At 38.9% G+C, this 14,349-nt stretch overlaps 1 protein-coding gene across 2 annotated transcripts in view; it reads left to right on the top strand.

The window, feature by feature from the left end:
* The window catches only part of NAV3 (neuron navigator 3), a 284,264-nt gene that overhangs the window by 221,680 nt on the left and 48,235 nt on the right, over nt 1-14,349 (top strand). For both annotated transcript variants that reach the window (XM_009284931.1, XM_009284930.2), the window contains exons 16-19: nt 404-892; nt 7,387-7,428; nt 9,758-9,918; nt 11,779-11,967. In XM_009284931.1, coding sequence (XP_009283206.1) covers nt 404-892; nt 7,387-7,428; nt 9,758-9,918; nt 11,779-11,967 — 881 coding nt within the window. The remainder of the gene's footprint in view (nt 1-403; nt 893-7,386; nt 7,429-9,757; nt 9,919-11,778; nt 11,968-14,349) is intronic.

The raw sequence follows: 14,349 nt of genomic DNA, 5'->3' as shown, positions 1-14,349 counted from the left end.
TTTGCAAGTGTTTTTTGCAATCATTTTAGCTAATTTGAGAAGTGAAGGGTTTAAAAGCTAATGACTTAGCCATGGGAACGCATAATTCCTGAATTTGGGTGAAAGTGTAATCTTTTCATGCACAAATAAGACAAAAATGTGCTTATTTTAACTCTCTCTGGGAGGGTCTGTATGTGCAAAGAGCACATCTGAACAGGAGTGAATGAGAGCTGTTGCTAATGAAACAAACCCTGATTACTGTGATATGGTTAAGTGAATTTAATTTTGCGATGTGATTGATCAACTAGGTAGGCATGATTTTAGTAGCAGTTATTAAAAATGTGTAGTTTGGCTCTTAGGATGTTACGCCATGAATGTTTAATGTGGCTATCAGTTTCTCTAAAGCTATTTGTTTTACATTTAGGTTGTTTGGTGCCAAGGCAAGTGGTAAAGCTGCCTCTGCACCCAGTACTGAAGGTGTGAAACCCACATCGGCAATGCCCAGCCCTAGTACCACATTGGCACGGCAAGGCAGCCTGGAATCGCCATCCTCGGGCACAGGCAGCATGGGCAGTGCAGGTGGGCAAAGTGGTAGCAGCAGCCCCCTCTTCAGTAAACCTTCGGACTTAAATGCAGATGTTGTAAGCTTAAGTCACTCCTTGGCTTCCAGTCCCGCCTCAGTGCACTCTTTCACATCAGGTGGTCTTGTGTGGGCTGCAAACCTGAGCAGCTCTTCAGCGGGCAGTAAGGACACACCAAGTTACCAGTCCATGACTAGCCTTCACACCAGTTCCGAGTCTATTGACCTTCCTCTTAGCCATCATGGCTCTCTCTCTGGACTGACAACAAGCACTCAGGAGGTTCAGAGCCTGCTCATGAGGACTGGAAGCGTCAGATCTACTCTTTCGGAAAGGTGAGCTTGCCTATAGATACAGTGACCACGAAACCAGTGAGAGGCAAAAGGACAGGAGCCAAAAAAATAAACCCTCCACCTGTTTTCCTAAAGGGACACTGTTTAATTAGCAGCTTAGTCCTTTATGTAAAAAAGGAAGGAAGGAAGAAAAGAAAGCTGAAAGCAATCGCAGGCATTGGACGTGGAATCAACTGCCTTTTAAGGTTTTACAAGCACATTTTCTATCTTGAGAAGTTTTTTTGTTCCCTTGTTCTGGAGAACAACCAGAGAAAAGGGGAAAATTGTCTAATTAAACACGAATCTAAACAGCCACAGAATTACTCCTGCATGCTGGACCTACCTGCTGTCCCAGCAATTGGCAGCTCCAAAGCTGTATCATTGCCCTCTTGCTAACAAATCTTCTCCAGCAGTGGGACCCCAGCAGTTTTCTTCCCATTAGCTCAAAGCAGAGGCGGAGCTGGTGGGCCCCTGCCTTCAGCTGACCAGTGTGGCCTTAAAATGCCCAGTCCTGACAAGTTGCTTCTTACATGGTAATCATTACAGAGATCCTCACTAAAATGCAGTTTCACTGGCAGGGAGACAGTTTACAAGATGAGACCCTCACTATATGCACAGTCCTGCTGAGCGTCTGGAACAGACAAACGAAAGCAAGAAAGGGTTTTCCCCTGCTTGCTCATTTTAACATGCAGATATTTTACCATTTATTTCATATTATAAAATCCACTCTGGCACACTTGTACCACGATTTTTTTTTTTTTTTGGTGACTTTTGCAAGGGAAAAAAATAAACTTTGCTAGTCAGTGAGTAATTTTCACTTCCTGTGAAAATTTTCAAGATTTGACAATGAAACTCTTATCTCACATGGGGACTGAAAAGTCAATATTAAATATTTTCTTTGATCCAAAAAAGAAAATTATACTGAGCCAGTCAGAAATGTTGAAATCTTTTAAAGGTTAAACTTAGTTGTTTAGAAAATACATAATAATTTGAAGGAAAAAAAATCTTTTTTGTATACGTGTGAAAAATATACAATGTTAAGAACTCTTTTCCCTTTATATAAAACCAGAGATTTTTCAATACCAATCCTTTCCTTGGAAAGATTTCACTTTCAGTGAATCAGCATTAAAAGAAAATAAACAAAATCAAACCCCTAAACGACTCTTTGCCAAATCTAGATGGAAGCTCTCTGCAGATTTCATTCTTTTATGTTGCATTCATAAGTATTACTATATCAGCTAAAATCACACCTCTTACTAATATAAATACAACACTATAAAACGTATGTTTGCACCAATATAAAGTATGATAACAACAATAGTTAAAAATACACTGATACATAAGTGATTTGTAATTTGCACTGTGCCTTTAATTTTTAAATAGTAATTTGCATTAGTAATGTGCCATGAACTGAATGTGACAATATTTCTTAGAAAGTTAGTTATTAATAGTTAGCTTATAAAAACCTTCACTAATTTTTAGTGCTACATATATGGATGGTGAGGTCAATAGGATGATGTGGACGAGTATGAATTTATGCCAAAGATCATATTTATACAGAGGATGTTAAACATCACATTTAAAATGTTAATGGTTTGGCATAAGCTCCTGAGCAACCCCCACTACTAATACCTTATGTATTTGTTCAGTGACTTAATTTCAGTGGTTCCAAATACTTTGCCTTTGGCAATATTTTTAAGTTTCAGATTTGTCCATATGGGGATATTATGATTGAGTCCAGAGAGAGACATTTATCATGTTGATCTGGCCTCAAAACAAATAGATGTACCTAGAGAAAATGTTGTCATTTCTTGAATTATAGCCCCAATAGGGTTTTTGCAGTTTGATTTTTCTGAAAGGTCTGTTACAAGTGCTGTGTTTTTTTCTAAACTGTTTTATACAGTAAAACCTACATGTAGCAAAGTATTTTTTCACAACAAAAGCATTGGTTTGCAATGTTAGAGACAGATGTGTTTGGCAACAGATTATGTCCTTTTTCCTTCGTAAACTCAGATTATATTTGAGATGCCTCTGGCAATACTAGTTGTAGCCTGGCATGGCATAAGAAATTATCTGCAAAGAGGCTTATTCGTTTTATTCAGTCACTCTAGAGCTTGCAAAAGACTGAATGAGCAGTCTGTATAGTGAGATATACTAATATCATGTAGAGACAAAATCAGAAAGACCGAAGCACAAAATGAGATACAATTAGCAAGCGACATAAATTCTACACACAGAAAGCCTAGGGAAAGCTAAAAGAGAAGAGAGAGCTAATAACAGATGATACAAATAAACATGGCTTTGGTTCGTGGAAGCATTAACTGCAATTTGATAGCTAAGCATCACTAATGGCAATCATGCTAAAAGGGAATGAAAAGGTTAAAGATTACTCCAGTTTACTGGTCCTGATGAACTTTTCACTTCCCTGCTTCAGACACAGTCTGAAATAGCCCTGCAGTCATTAGGACTGAAGAGGTTTCAAAGAGTCTGTGCTGAGGAAGGAGCGAGGAGGAGCGCTGGGATGGAGGATGAGGGGATTGTGGGCGAGGCCACCTTGCCTTGGTTCCTGGAAAGATACAGAGGATATTAAACAAAATGGGTTAAGTAACAGATAACATGGAATTTGTCATTATCAGCCTTTTAAATAAGACTAATTTAATTCATTTGCAGGAAAACAGGCGTTGTGAGTAGAGGAGAGGAATTAGATACAATCAGAAATCCTGAACTTAGTAAAGCTTTAGGTGCTGTTTCAGAGTACATTCTCACAAACAAATGAAGGAAATGAAGTAAGGTGCTTGACTGGTTGGTAGAGTTATCAAAGACTAGCAATCAATGGTTTATTAGCCTGAAGGGATATAACAGGGAAGGATATATTTGCACAGATACAAACTGGGAAATGATGAGGCTATTTTGCAGAAAGGAGACAGTGTCTAAGGGGTTGTAGTGCCATTGCTGGGCCAAAGCATTTTCCCAGTGTTTTGAAAATGAAAGTATCACATGTAAGTCTTTGAAAGTAGTTATCCCATTCTACTTTTTCATGTCAAGGCTTTAACTTGAAGACTTCGGGACATCAAGTTTTAGGAAAGATTTGATGCAACTGGAAAGAACACAGAAAATGAGACCAAAATCTCAGGGTACATCTATGTTTCCTGCTAAGGAGAATAGCCCTTGACCGCCGCCAAAAAAGCAGTCACTTGCCATGGAGATAGCAAGTCTGCAAGGTCTCTGCCCACACATCCCTCCAGGGATGATCAGACGTTGCCCACACCCAGGCTTCAGGCTACCCACCAAGCAATGGTATGGCATAAACACAGAGCTCCCTGACAACTGCTGTATTGATACAGTGTCAAAGTTAACTCCAGCCAAATTTTGTGTCATTTGATGAGATTCTTTTGCATTGTAATAACCAGGGTTCAGTAAATACTAGCAAAATATTTGCTTTTTCAGCAAAATTTGCCTCTCCCTCAGGACTTTTGCTGGTTTTGCACTAGCAGTATTTATTTAGACAAGTCTACTTCTGTTGTTATAGCAGTGTGACTCCCTATGTGGGAGGACACTTGTATTTTAGCTTACAACAATTTAGACGGACTAAAATAAGTCATACAGGTACTTATACTCTAAAATAAACCTGTCTACTGGGGTTAATTGGTGAAATATCACTGCTTTAAATGATAAAACCTTCCAGGCGGACATATCACCAATAGTTATTTTGAAGCCTTCATTGCTGTTGGGCATTGCAGATTTGTGTCTTTCTTCTGCTTGGTCTGAGCGACACAGCAATGGATGCATAAAAAATGCAGAAATATAGGAATTAACACTGGTTGCATCAGCAATAATGGCTGCATTTTAAGGTTAGCAGACTGGAAGTAGTTTCTAATTACATGACTGGCTTGCTGTGGTTTACTTTAAAAGAATGTTTAGTTTTGAGGGCCATGAAAGTGCATGGAAATCCACTTAAGCTTTTCAAGACTTTTGGTTGGTTTAAATTATCACCATAGTTGATGGTTGTAGTTTTAAGGTGTGAAACAGTGCGTCATGTGTCAGATTTTCTTGTGTGCTCAGCCATTTGTAGAAACTCATTTATAATTCCCATATCAGCTTGGCCCAGCCTGCGCTAGACCTCCCTAGGTGCTTCTTAGCTTGCGATAATTTGTTTTATTCCCTAACTCTGCAACACTTAGGTATAGCACAAAGAGATGGCATTATGGCCCTTTCCCAAGTTAACCTCAACACCAAGGGCAGGTAGAAGCCTGAGAACTGTAAGGCTTCCTGTAATTTCCCCCAGCGAACTTGCAGACGGTTTCAGCAGTGCAAAATAAACAAAAGGGAATGGTGAAAACAGTGGTCTTGATAGCTTCAGCCTACATCTGCATGCATCTTCCTGCAAGACTGCTTTTGGCAATTGACATGGCGAAGGAAAACATCAGGAAAGTTACAATATTCTCAGCCTCACTTCATATTGGTATTTGTTTTGAACCAAAGAGACAGATTCCATGAATGCATTGCTTCCTTCAGGAAAGGACTGACTTTTTTTCATATCATCTTTAGAGATCTTTTGAGCGCTGAGGTCAGGCTGGTAGTGTCCTAATGGGATCACTACACATTACAGTTCAGTTCTATTTACCAAAGGTCCAATTTCCGTAGAAGTAACATACCCAGCTTGGTGGAGGAATGCTTTCAGATACTAAAAAGATATGGGCAGTTATGTGTCTGAATTAATAGTTACATAGAACCATGGTTAATAGTTTCATGCAATTATCTAAAATCTAGGAGCATCTTCATAAGATTTAGTGTTTCTAAAAAGCAAAACGAAAGTTTGCCACATTCACTTTTATGCAGTTGCAATAACTCCATGCTCATGTTGAGAAATATTCACCTCTATTTCATTTGGGTACCTGAATTCAAAAGTTTTTTAGCAAAATCCTATGGTCACTACTAGCCTATTTATCTGACTGACTTAGAACTTTTGGCTTGTGGATTACTTTAAAGGAGCACTGATTGGTTCCGTTATTTTTAGATAATGTGCTACAGATTATTTTGAAATACATAGAACTTTAAGTTAAAGTAATATTAGAAAATGTATTGTTCATTAGGATGTTTGAAGTATTTGCAGAAGAAACTGGTTTTGTTATTACCATCATGTTTATTTGTTTTGAAATTTCGAGGTGCATAAAAGAACACCAAGGCCCCATTCTTCTCTGTAAGGGACTAAAAAATAAATGAATCATGCATTCAAATGCATGTTCTCTTTCACCAACCATTCTTGGTCCTTTTAGTTATGTTGGGAGCAAAATGCTGAAAATTTTGTCCTCCGTCTGATAGAGGACTACTCTCACATGGACCGTGATAGCTGGGCCTGTGCTGAAATCCTGCAAAGTTTCTCCTTCTATTTGCTTTCTCCCCAAGGCCCTGATTAAACCAGTGAAATTGCCTTATAAAACTTCCTGGTGGTAAGAGGGTGTTACTTCCATTAGTTTGAGCCCTAATGGTAATGGATTGTTAACGCCAACAGTGTTTTCACTGCCTTTACCTATTTGGATCAAGGTTACATGGCAGTGGGGCCTCCAGCACCCCCAGCACAATAGAAAACGACCTTTAATAACAGCATGAGAGTTTTCCTGGGTAGGAAGGGTCCTAAATTACTGTTGCTCTCAGAGGTGTGATTATGATATGTAATACAGAAACTTCCTAAAGCCATTTCACGATTTAATCCATACGCTGACACTAAATTATGTTCTTAAGGGAAAAAACATTGCAACGCTTACTTGATGATAACTAGTTCAAATTCAACCCACACTAGTCATGGACCAATCTACCAAGTCTTTATGAGGAAGTGCCCAAATGACACTTATTTGAAGGAAGGCTAGTGATGGGGTTTAAATTAGGAAAACTCCAGCCATAGATCTCTGGTGATGAGCCACTCTGCCACCATGTGTGCGTGAATATGGAACTGCATTGCTCTGGTGCCACTTTTCATTGTCCCCACCATCACCTTACTATGTGAGCCCCACAACAACAGAAAGACAAGGGTCTGTATATTTAGCACGTATTTCTACAAGCAGAGTTGTCATTTGGCTTCTGGCAAAGCCATGCTGTCTCTTAGCAGGTGCCGCAACCTTCATTTCTTTTGGAAATCTATTGGCATATCATAGGCAACTGTGAAAAATAAAGATTCATACTGTGACCATATGATTCACCCTGCACAGATTGCAGGGTGAAGCTGTAGGAAGGTTAGAAATGGTAAGGAAGGACTTCTTTCTGACTTGGACAGTCTCCAAATTACTATTGACCCAGCCCAGAGCACGTCTAGATGAAAAATGAATGTGCAGCAGTCAATGTCCTATTGTCCCCTCCAATGAGTCAAGCATTTATCATGAAAGATATATTAAAAAGTATTAAATGACCTTGTTATGCACACATATCTAGACCTTTAAAATTTGTAATTCTGAACAGTCCTGTTTACTGTATGTCCTTAGGGATTTTTTTTGTTTTAACAGCATGCAGCTTGACAGAAATACACTACCCAAAAAGGGATTAAGGTATATATTTTTTTGAGCATGACTGCTACTTCTCTGTTTTTCTGTAACTTTTTCTACACTGTCCTTCCTTTTCTTTCTTCTTTTGTTGATCCTGTTTACAACAGAGTTCTTGGTACTTAAATTCAAACCACAAAACATAGATTTTAACAATGGACTTCTTCTTTCTGAGTCTGCCTAGTAAAAAAATTTCCTTTCAAGATATATCATGGAAAGTGAACACTGTTAAGGATAGTTTCCTTACGCAATGAATCTTAAAAGGCATTGAATCCTGGAGAGCTAAAAGAGACAGAACAAGATACTTTTGCAATTCAATGGGACTAATTGTTGAAAACATTATTGAGAAAAACAACATTTTAGAGGTGGATCTGAACTTGAACTCTCAATGCAAACAGTCATGCAATTTGAATTGAAAATCTAGTAAAGGCTAAGGCTAGAAAATACTAATTTTAATATCCAAGGTTTGTAAGTATAAAATGAGCCCTGCTCCAGCTAGTCTTCTTAATCCCTATCCAGCAATACTCAGAGTCCAACTTTGCTACTAAATCCCCACTAACGAGAGCTGCCTTCAACACAGAAAACAGAAGTCATCTACCCTCTTCTGCGCTCCATGGTTAAAAGAGGGGATCATTAGTTAACTTGTCTGGCGCGGCAGCCTATCTCCCTAATCCAGGAAGGAGATTTGGCAAGCAAGGGTATATGTGCATGCACACAGACACTCTGCAGCCTTCCAGTCACTGAAATCACATAGTTAAATCTCTTGAGTTATTGATAAATAATATTTTATGAAATTTTAAGTTAGTGCTAAAGTGTTGTCACTAGATAGCACCTTCTGCTCTTCTGCACTATCCATTCCTTAAAAAGAATTTAATCGAATTTCCCATTATCCCAAAACAATCACTGTGGATTGGGAGAGAATGGAAAAGGTGGAGGACATGAAAGAGGCATAAAGGGGACCCTGCAAGGGTACAATGGGATGATTGAGGTTTGTGACTGTACGATTGTAATGGTGGCTGAAAGCTGAAAGTGAAATGGAGTGGGAAAACAGTTTATAGGCATGTAATCCTGATCAGTTATCCCAGAAGGACCGTCAGTGTGATTTAATATGCAGACATCCCAGTCCAAGACCCAGATCCTGAATTCTCATTTTGTCATCTTTCGGATCCGATAACCACTGGGTAACTCTGCTCTACCACATTTATAAGCAAAGATCATAGCTGTCTTTTTGAAAGGAGAAAGGAAGTAAATATTTAATCAGGACAAGATGTTTTAATGCTGTAAAATATTGTACAAAATCCCAAGCACAACATGAGAACTTACATGTTCATTTAATCTGCTTTCTAAGCAGAAATACTTGTGCCTTGCAAGCCTGAAGCCAGAGTATCAAAAGCCCCATCTCCTCTGCTGTTTGGGGAACACTGATGGCTCATGACAGTGGTGAAGAAGGTGCTCATTTCTCAGCAGGAGATTGTGCTGAATGAAGCAGGCTATCACAGACATTGCTGAAAACAATCTCTTGGTTAAGACCCACACTGCCTGAACATTTTAATATTTAACCATTGCCAGAATTGCCCTTCTTCCAGGCCAGCCAAAAGAGGCTGGGCCAGTGAGTTACCAGTTCTCCCTCTTAGCACCATGTGTCAAGTTGCACTTGTTTTATTGGTTTGCCATAGGAAGCAGTTGATGAATGATTTGATTGCCAGACTTCTTCCTTCCAGAGAACTTGTTTCTGCTAATTGCGGATTTTTCCTGTCCCTTTCCCTCCCCCCAGTTTGGGGCAGGACACAATGCCAAGTAGCATTCAGAGCGACAGACCGCGTGTATGACCATGAGTAGCTGTCACTACCAATGCAAACTCCTTTTTCAGAGTTGTCAATCTGTTTCACTCCTGTCATCTAACCAATTGCCCACATGATCTATGGCAGATGTCATTTTGTAAACAGCTACTCACATTTCTTGGCTTCTAGTCTGTCCATTCCCCATCCCAGACATACAGCTTCCAAGCTTTTGCATCAGCCTGTACACTTCCTATAGCTTTGAAGTCCTTTCCTGTCAACTCAGTTGTCTGTCATCTATGGTTTATCATCGTATCTCTTCAAAGGAAGGGAATGCTGTTTTGGGGAGGGGGATGAACGTGAAAGGGTTTTCAAGTCCTGTACTTTTTCTGTTGTAATAAGATGGTAAATTTTACCCTGGTGATAATCACTTGACTAGACTTGATGCTTTCCAAGGGTTTTGTTCTATCTAACTGGTGAAGGGTATTTATGACACCTGTTTCTTTCCAAATTGTCACCTTGTCGTTGTTTTGAGCATGTCAGCTGTGGTTTTTCAGATATACTCCATCATCCCGGCAGACGAGTCAGGAGGAAGGCAAGGAGTGGCTGCGCTCCCATTCAACTGGAGGCCTCCAAGACACTGGCAGTCAGTCCCCGCTTGTTTCTCCTTCAGCTATGTCTTCATCTGCAACTGGAAAATATCACTTTTCCAACCTGGGTAAATGCTGTTTCCCTTCCCTGTTTCTCCCGCTCTAGAATAGAATCATAAAATTCAACCGTTCATATTTCTTAGTTTGCCAAACTAGATCGTTTATTTTAATATCTCCATCACCATATTGTGGTACCTCACTAATGAAGGGAAACTCACGGTGTTTTTCATGGAGTGGGCCAGGGTACCTCCTCTTTTGCATATGGAAAAAAAGCACAGATTCTCTATGACTTGCCCAAGGAGAAGAAAATCTGAGGCAGAGCTGGAAATTGGCTTGTAGTTCAAAGCTACTCATCTTTTAGGGTTCACAGTCAGTAGGATTCTTTCCAGTGACTTTAGTGAATGTCAGGCCAGACACTAAATATTACTTTTTTCCTATATACAGGTTTGCTTTGAGATAGGCCTTTCCAATGCATTTCAGCGGCTGGACCTGGCTATAACTGCACTGGGCCCAATCCAAATCCCATCCTTGAATGCAATATAATATTTTAGGACGTGAGTCACATTTCAGATTTATTTGATTACAGGTCAAGATTTAGATTTGGTTCTTCTGGATCTTGTTTCAAGTTAATCCAACACAAATTTAGTTTTGTTAACAATTTTATTTTTTCTTTAGTGCTTAATAGAAAACCATTTATTTGCACCGTGCTGGACACACACCTAGGTTCACAATGACCTTTTGTGTTTTAGGCTCTTACTGTGGAATTAGCAGCAACCTTTGAAGCATTCACACTTCTGTCACTCTGTCGCAGCTTATGGCATCACTCAAAAGAAATTTGATCAGACGTACAAGTGTTGGTCTTTATTACATATGGGAAAAGAAGTTGAACAAAGCCACTTTTAAAAATGAAATTGAATCCTGGCTAGGCAAGCCACTGCTTTGGATTTCCTTCATGTACTTGCAGTAGTTTTAGACACAGAGTCTTAAGCAGAGTTTCTCTCACTCCATCATTTTCTGTTTAAAATTATCTTCTTTTTCTTTTTGTTCATAGTTCTTGTACTCACAACAGAGAGCAATAAGATCGGGGGGGGTTTAAATTTATTTTGTCATTGTCCTTTGCTTCTTTCCATTATCATAGCCTTGTGGAATAATTTGCTCTCATAACACAGCTGCTCTGGTAGTTTATGACTTAAGGCACATCTTGCATGATCTAAAATAAAAGTCCAAACACTGAGGCTGAATTTGGGTAGACAATCAGCTTTTTCTTCTAGGCATTGAGTTCATGTGGTCCAGGTGAACCATAACCAGGCTTTCCTTCCTACTCGCAAATAAATTTTGCAAAAGCTTAAAGTAGGTTCATCAATGCTGTTCCATATTTCAACCATGAGTGATCGGACTGCTCCTATTTATTATGATGAGATTCAACTGGCCTGTGCAGGAATTTTAACCTTATATAGTGGTTGGTGCTGTAGAAAATCAAAGAATAAATGTCTTGCATATGCCAATAAACTTTGGTCTTAACAGCAGTCGGTAATATAGGTATATAACAATAAAATACAGATACTGATTTATTAGAAGAGCTGCTTATAAAAAATACTTACTATTTCTTATTCCTTTTTAACTTTTAACTTTTGACTCTCCCCTGTTGATTTTCTGTCTTGGGCTGTCAAAGTGAAGAAGTGTGTATTCAAACACCAGTGTTGTTAGTGTTACCATGTGTTTTACAGGATTAATCTCATCCAGCTCCAGCTCCTCAGAGATCATCTGCTTCACCTTTCTGTGGTGGCTTTGTATGTAGGAATAAAAGCCTTTCATTTTCTCAACAGCATAAGATCCACCTAACCATGCTAGTCCTACATTACAATTTTGTGCAGAACCAAAATTCATTTAAAGGAAATGTGCTTCATTAATAAAGCTTTGTATTCCAGTGAGTCCAACCAACCTGTCTCAGTTTAACCTTCCTGGACCCAGTATGATGCGTTCAAACAGCATCCCTGCACAAGATACTTCTTTTGATCTCTATGATGACTCCCAACTGTGTGGCAGTGCTACATCCTTAGAAGAGAGACCACGAGCAATTAGTCATTCAGGTTCATTCAGGGACAGCATGGAAGAAGGTAAGACTGAGTTACTATTTGGATCAGTGAATAGACCCCAAAATAGGTCCCCGAAATAGGCCTCCAAAGTGTAGTAAAATTTTAAAATATTTCTTCTGCAACATAAAAACTTAAATAATTTTGTGAAGCTTTTTTTTAATTCTGTTGAGTTAGACTCACAGGACTTCCTTACCCTAAAGCGTGGAAGATATTTCTTTCACACAGTAATATGCAATGCATTTATACATGTATAAATCCTTTATCAGAAATTCCAGAGGAAAGGAAGCCGTACTTGGAAAATTATTTTATTCTTTTTGCCTCTAAATTTGAAGTGTCTGAGCATACCTTGACTAGTGTGATTCCACGCTTTCTTAGTCCTACTTCTGTATTTCCTTTTTTTCCCAAACGCCAGTGCTACTTAGCATCCCCTTCCTTTTGTAGTCATTTCATTTCCTCACTTCCCTACAGCCTCCTACAGCAATCACTATGTGAATTTCTGTATTTAAACTCTGTTATTTAATCTGACCTCAATACTTTCTTTATGCAGATATTACTGTTGGTCTGGTTTCTTTAATGCTATGTACACCACCTGGAATTTGGGGAATACCTTTTGTCTTGGTTTTGGTTTTTGTTCTTTTTTAACCACAGAGCATCTGACAACTCCTAATTAAATGCACTGTAACATTTTCTTCTGCCTAACATTTCTGGTAAATCTGATTATTTGCAGAATTCCCATAAGCACAAAGTTCTCACACCCTTTAACTAAAAAACAACAAAACACAAAAAAAACCCAAAAACCAAAACCGCCCCACTAAAATTTAATGGATATTCATTCTATAACATCATCTCATCAATCTTGCTTACTGCTAAATGATGACAATATCAATGGTCTTTATAACAAGAAAATAAGTCTTCCCCTAGCCCCAAAGCTCATAGTTATGAGATAAAAGGGGAAAAAAAAAAGTCCTAGGTGAAATAATGGACAACTAATACTTTTACTTTTCAATTCCTTCTTCTGTAGTTTGGATGATATGTCAGGCAGACAGCTGGGTATGTAATACTAGCAGTAGGGTGCAGGACAGATCAAGCTGTGAGTTGTCAGCACAGAGAGGATGGCTGACTGCACAGAAGCATATCACATAATTCAAGGACAGAGCTGACTGCAGACCCATTGCTGAGGAACAGGAGAATTGTCAGAGGAAACACTGGAAGAATAATAGAGAAAACAAGGCAAATAATTTATGCATAGAAAAAGAGGTGTTAAATCTAGGATTTCAGTAATGGGTCACCAGTGCCTTTGATGAAAGCTTTTTCATTGGTCATGTTTCATATCCAGCTGGAGTGGATCACCATGATCAACCTGGCTAAATGAAAGTCAATGCAGCAATAATAAACAGTTTTCAGCAGTTTACGGTCATTAGAGAGTAACATGAAATGATGCTGTCGGAAGGCCAAATGTATTTTATTTAAGACAGGAGCTCTGAGGAAGGTTATAGTGAAAGAAGTGAGGTAATGGGTAGAGCCACTGCATACGAGAGCAGAATGGGAGTTTAGCTGAGAGATTTAAAGCAGAGACTGAAAACCAAAGGTAGATTGAAAGCAACAGGATTTCAGTGGTCAGTGTACCACATCTTTGTAAATATTTGCCCAGTTACAAAATTAGATTTAAAGTCTATTTGGCTAATCCAAGTATTCTTGCATTGTCAGTTTGGCATACGGTAGCTATTAAAGCAAAATAATTTACTTATCAAACCCTGGCAGATTATAAATTTTAAACAAATTTATTTTGCAACAAAAATGAAAAGAAGTAATGGAATAAATTATCTTCTTTAAAATTCTCTGTTGGTGTATCCTTCATTAGGAGCGTCATCTAAAGCAGAAGGGGCAATTTTGTCTCATTTTAGTCTTCACTTGCCATTATCAGAGAGGCCAGGAACCCCATTTTTTGAGTTGAAGTCCTGCGACATTCATTCGGTGCTCTTGAGGCCGACTCCACTGATGATTAGTGGAAATATGGCACTATGTCTTGCAGTAACGCCTTCACACGGACTACAAATGCCAGCATGCATGGGCCTGCGTTGTGCTGAGGGGAGAAACCAGCTGAGCAAAGCCTGGGAGCTCACCCCAGGGAACGTGAACTGTTTTGCAAAGCATAGTCTCTTATTAAAATCAGTTTGCCCAGCTTTGGACAGGTATATAAACAGCTCAATTTCTGGTGTCTCTAAAGAGTGTGTTTATCAAGTGATTTGTTGTCAAAACAACAAAAGTGATGCTTGATTTGCTGGTAATAATACTGAATCTCACTGGCTCGCTTTCCTACCTCATTACATGGAAAGGGTTCTTTTTGTATAGAACAATCTTTTTAAGTGCAGGAAAAAATGTCAATAACTTTTCTATACTGAT

The sequence above is a fragment of the Aptenodytes forsteri genome, unplaced genomic scaffold, assembly GCF_000699145.1.
Source record: "Aptenodytes forsteri isolate BGI_AS27 unplaced genomic scaffold, ASM69914v1 Scaffold71, whole genome shotgun sequence".
Taxonomy (NCBI): Eukaryota; Metazoa; Chordata; class Aves; order Sphenisciformes; family Spheniscidae; genus Aptenodytes; species Aptenodytes forsteri.
This window is presented reverse-complemented; position numbering and strand designations above follow the sequence as displayed.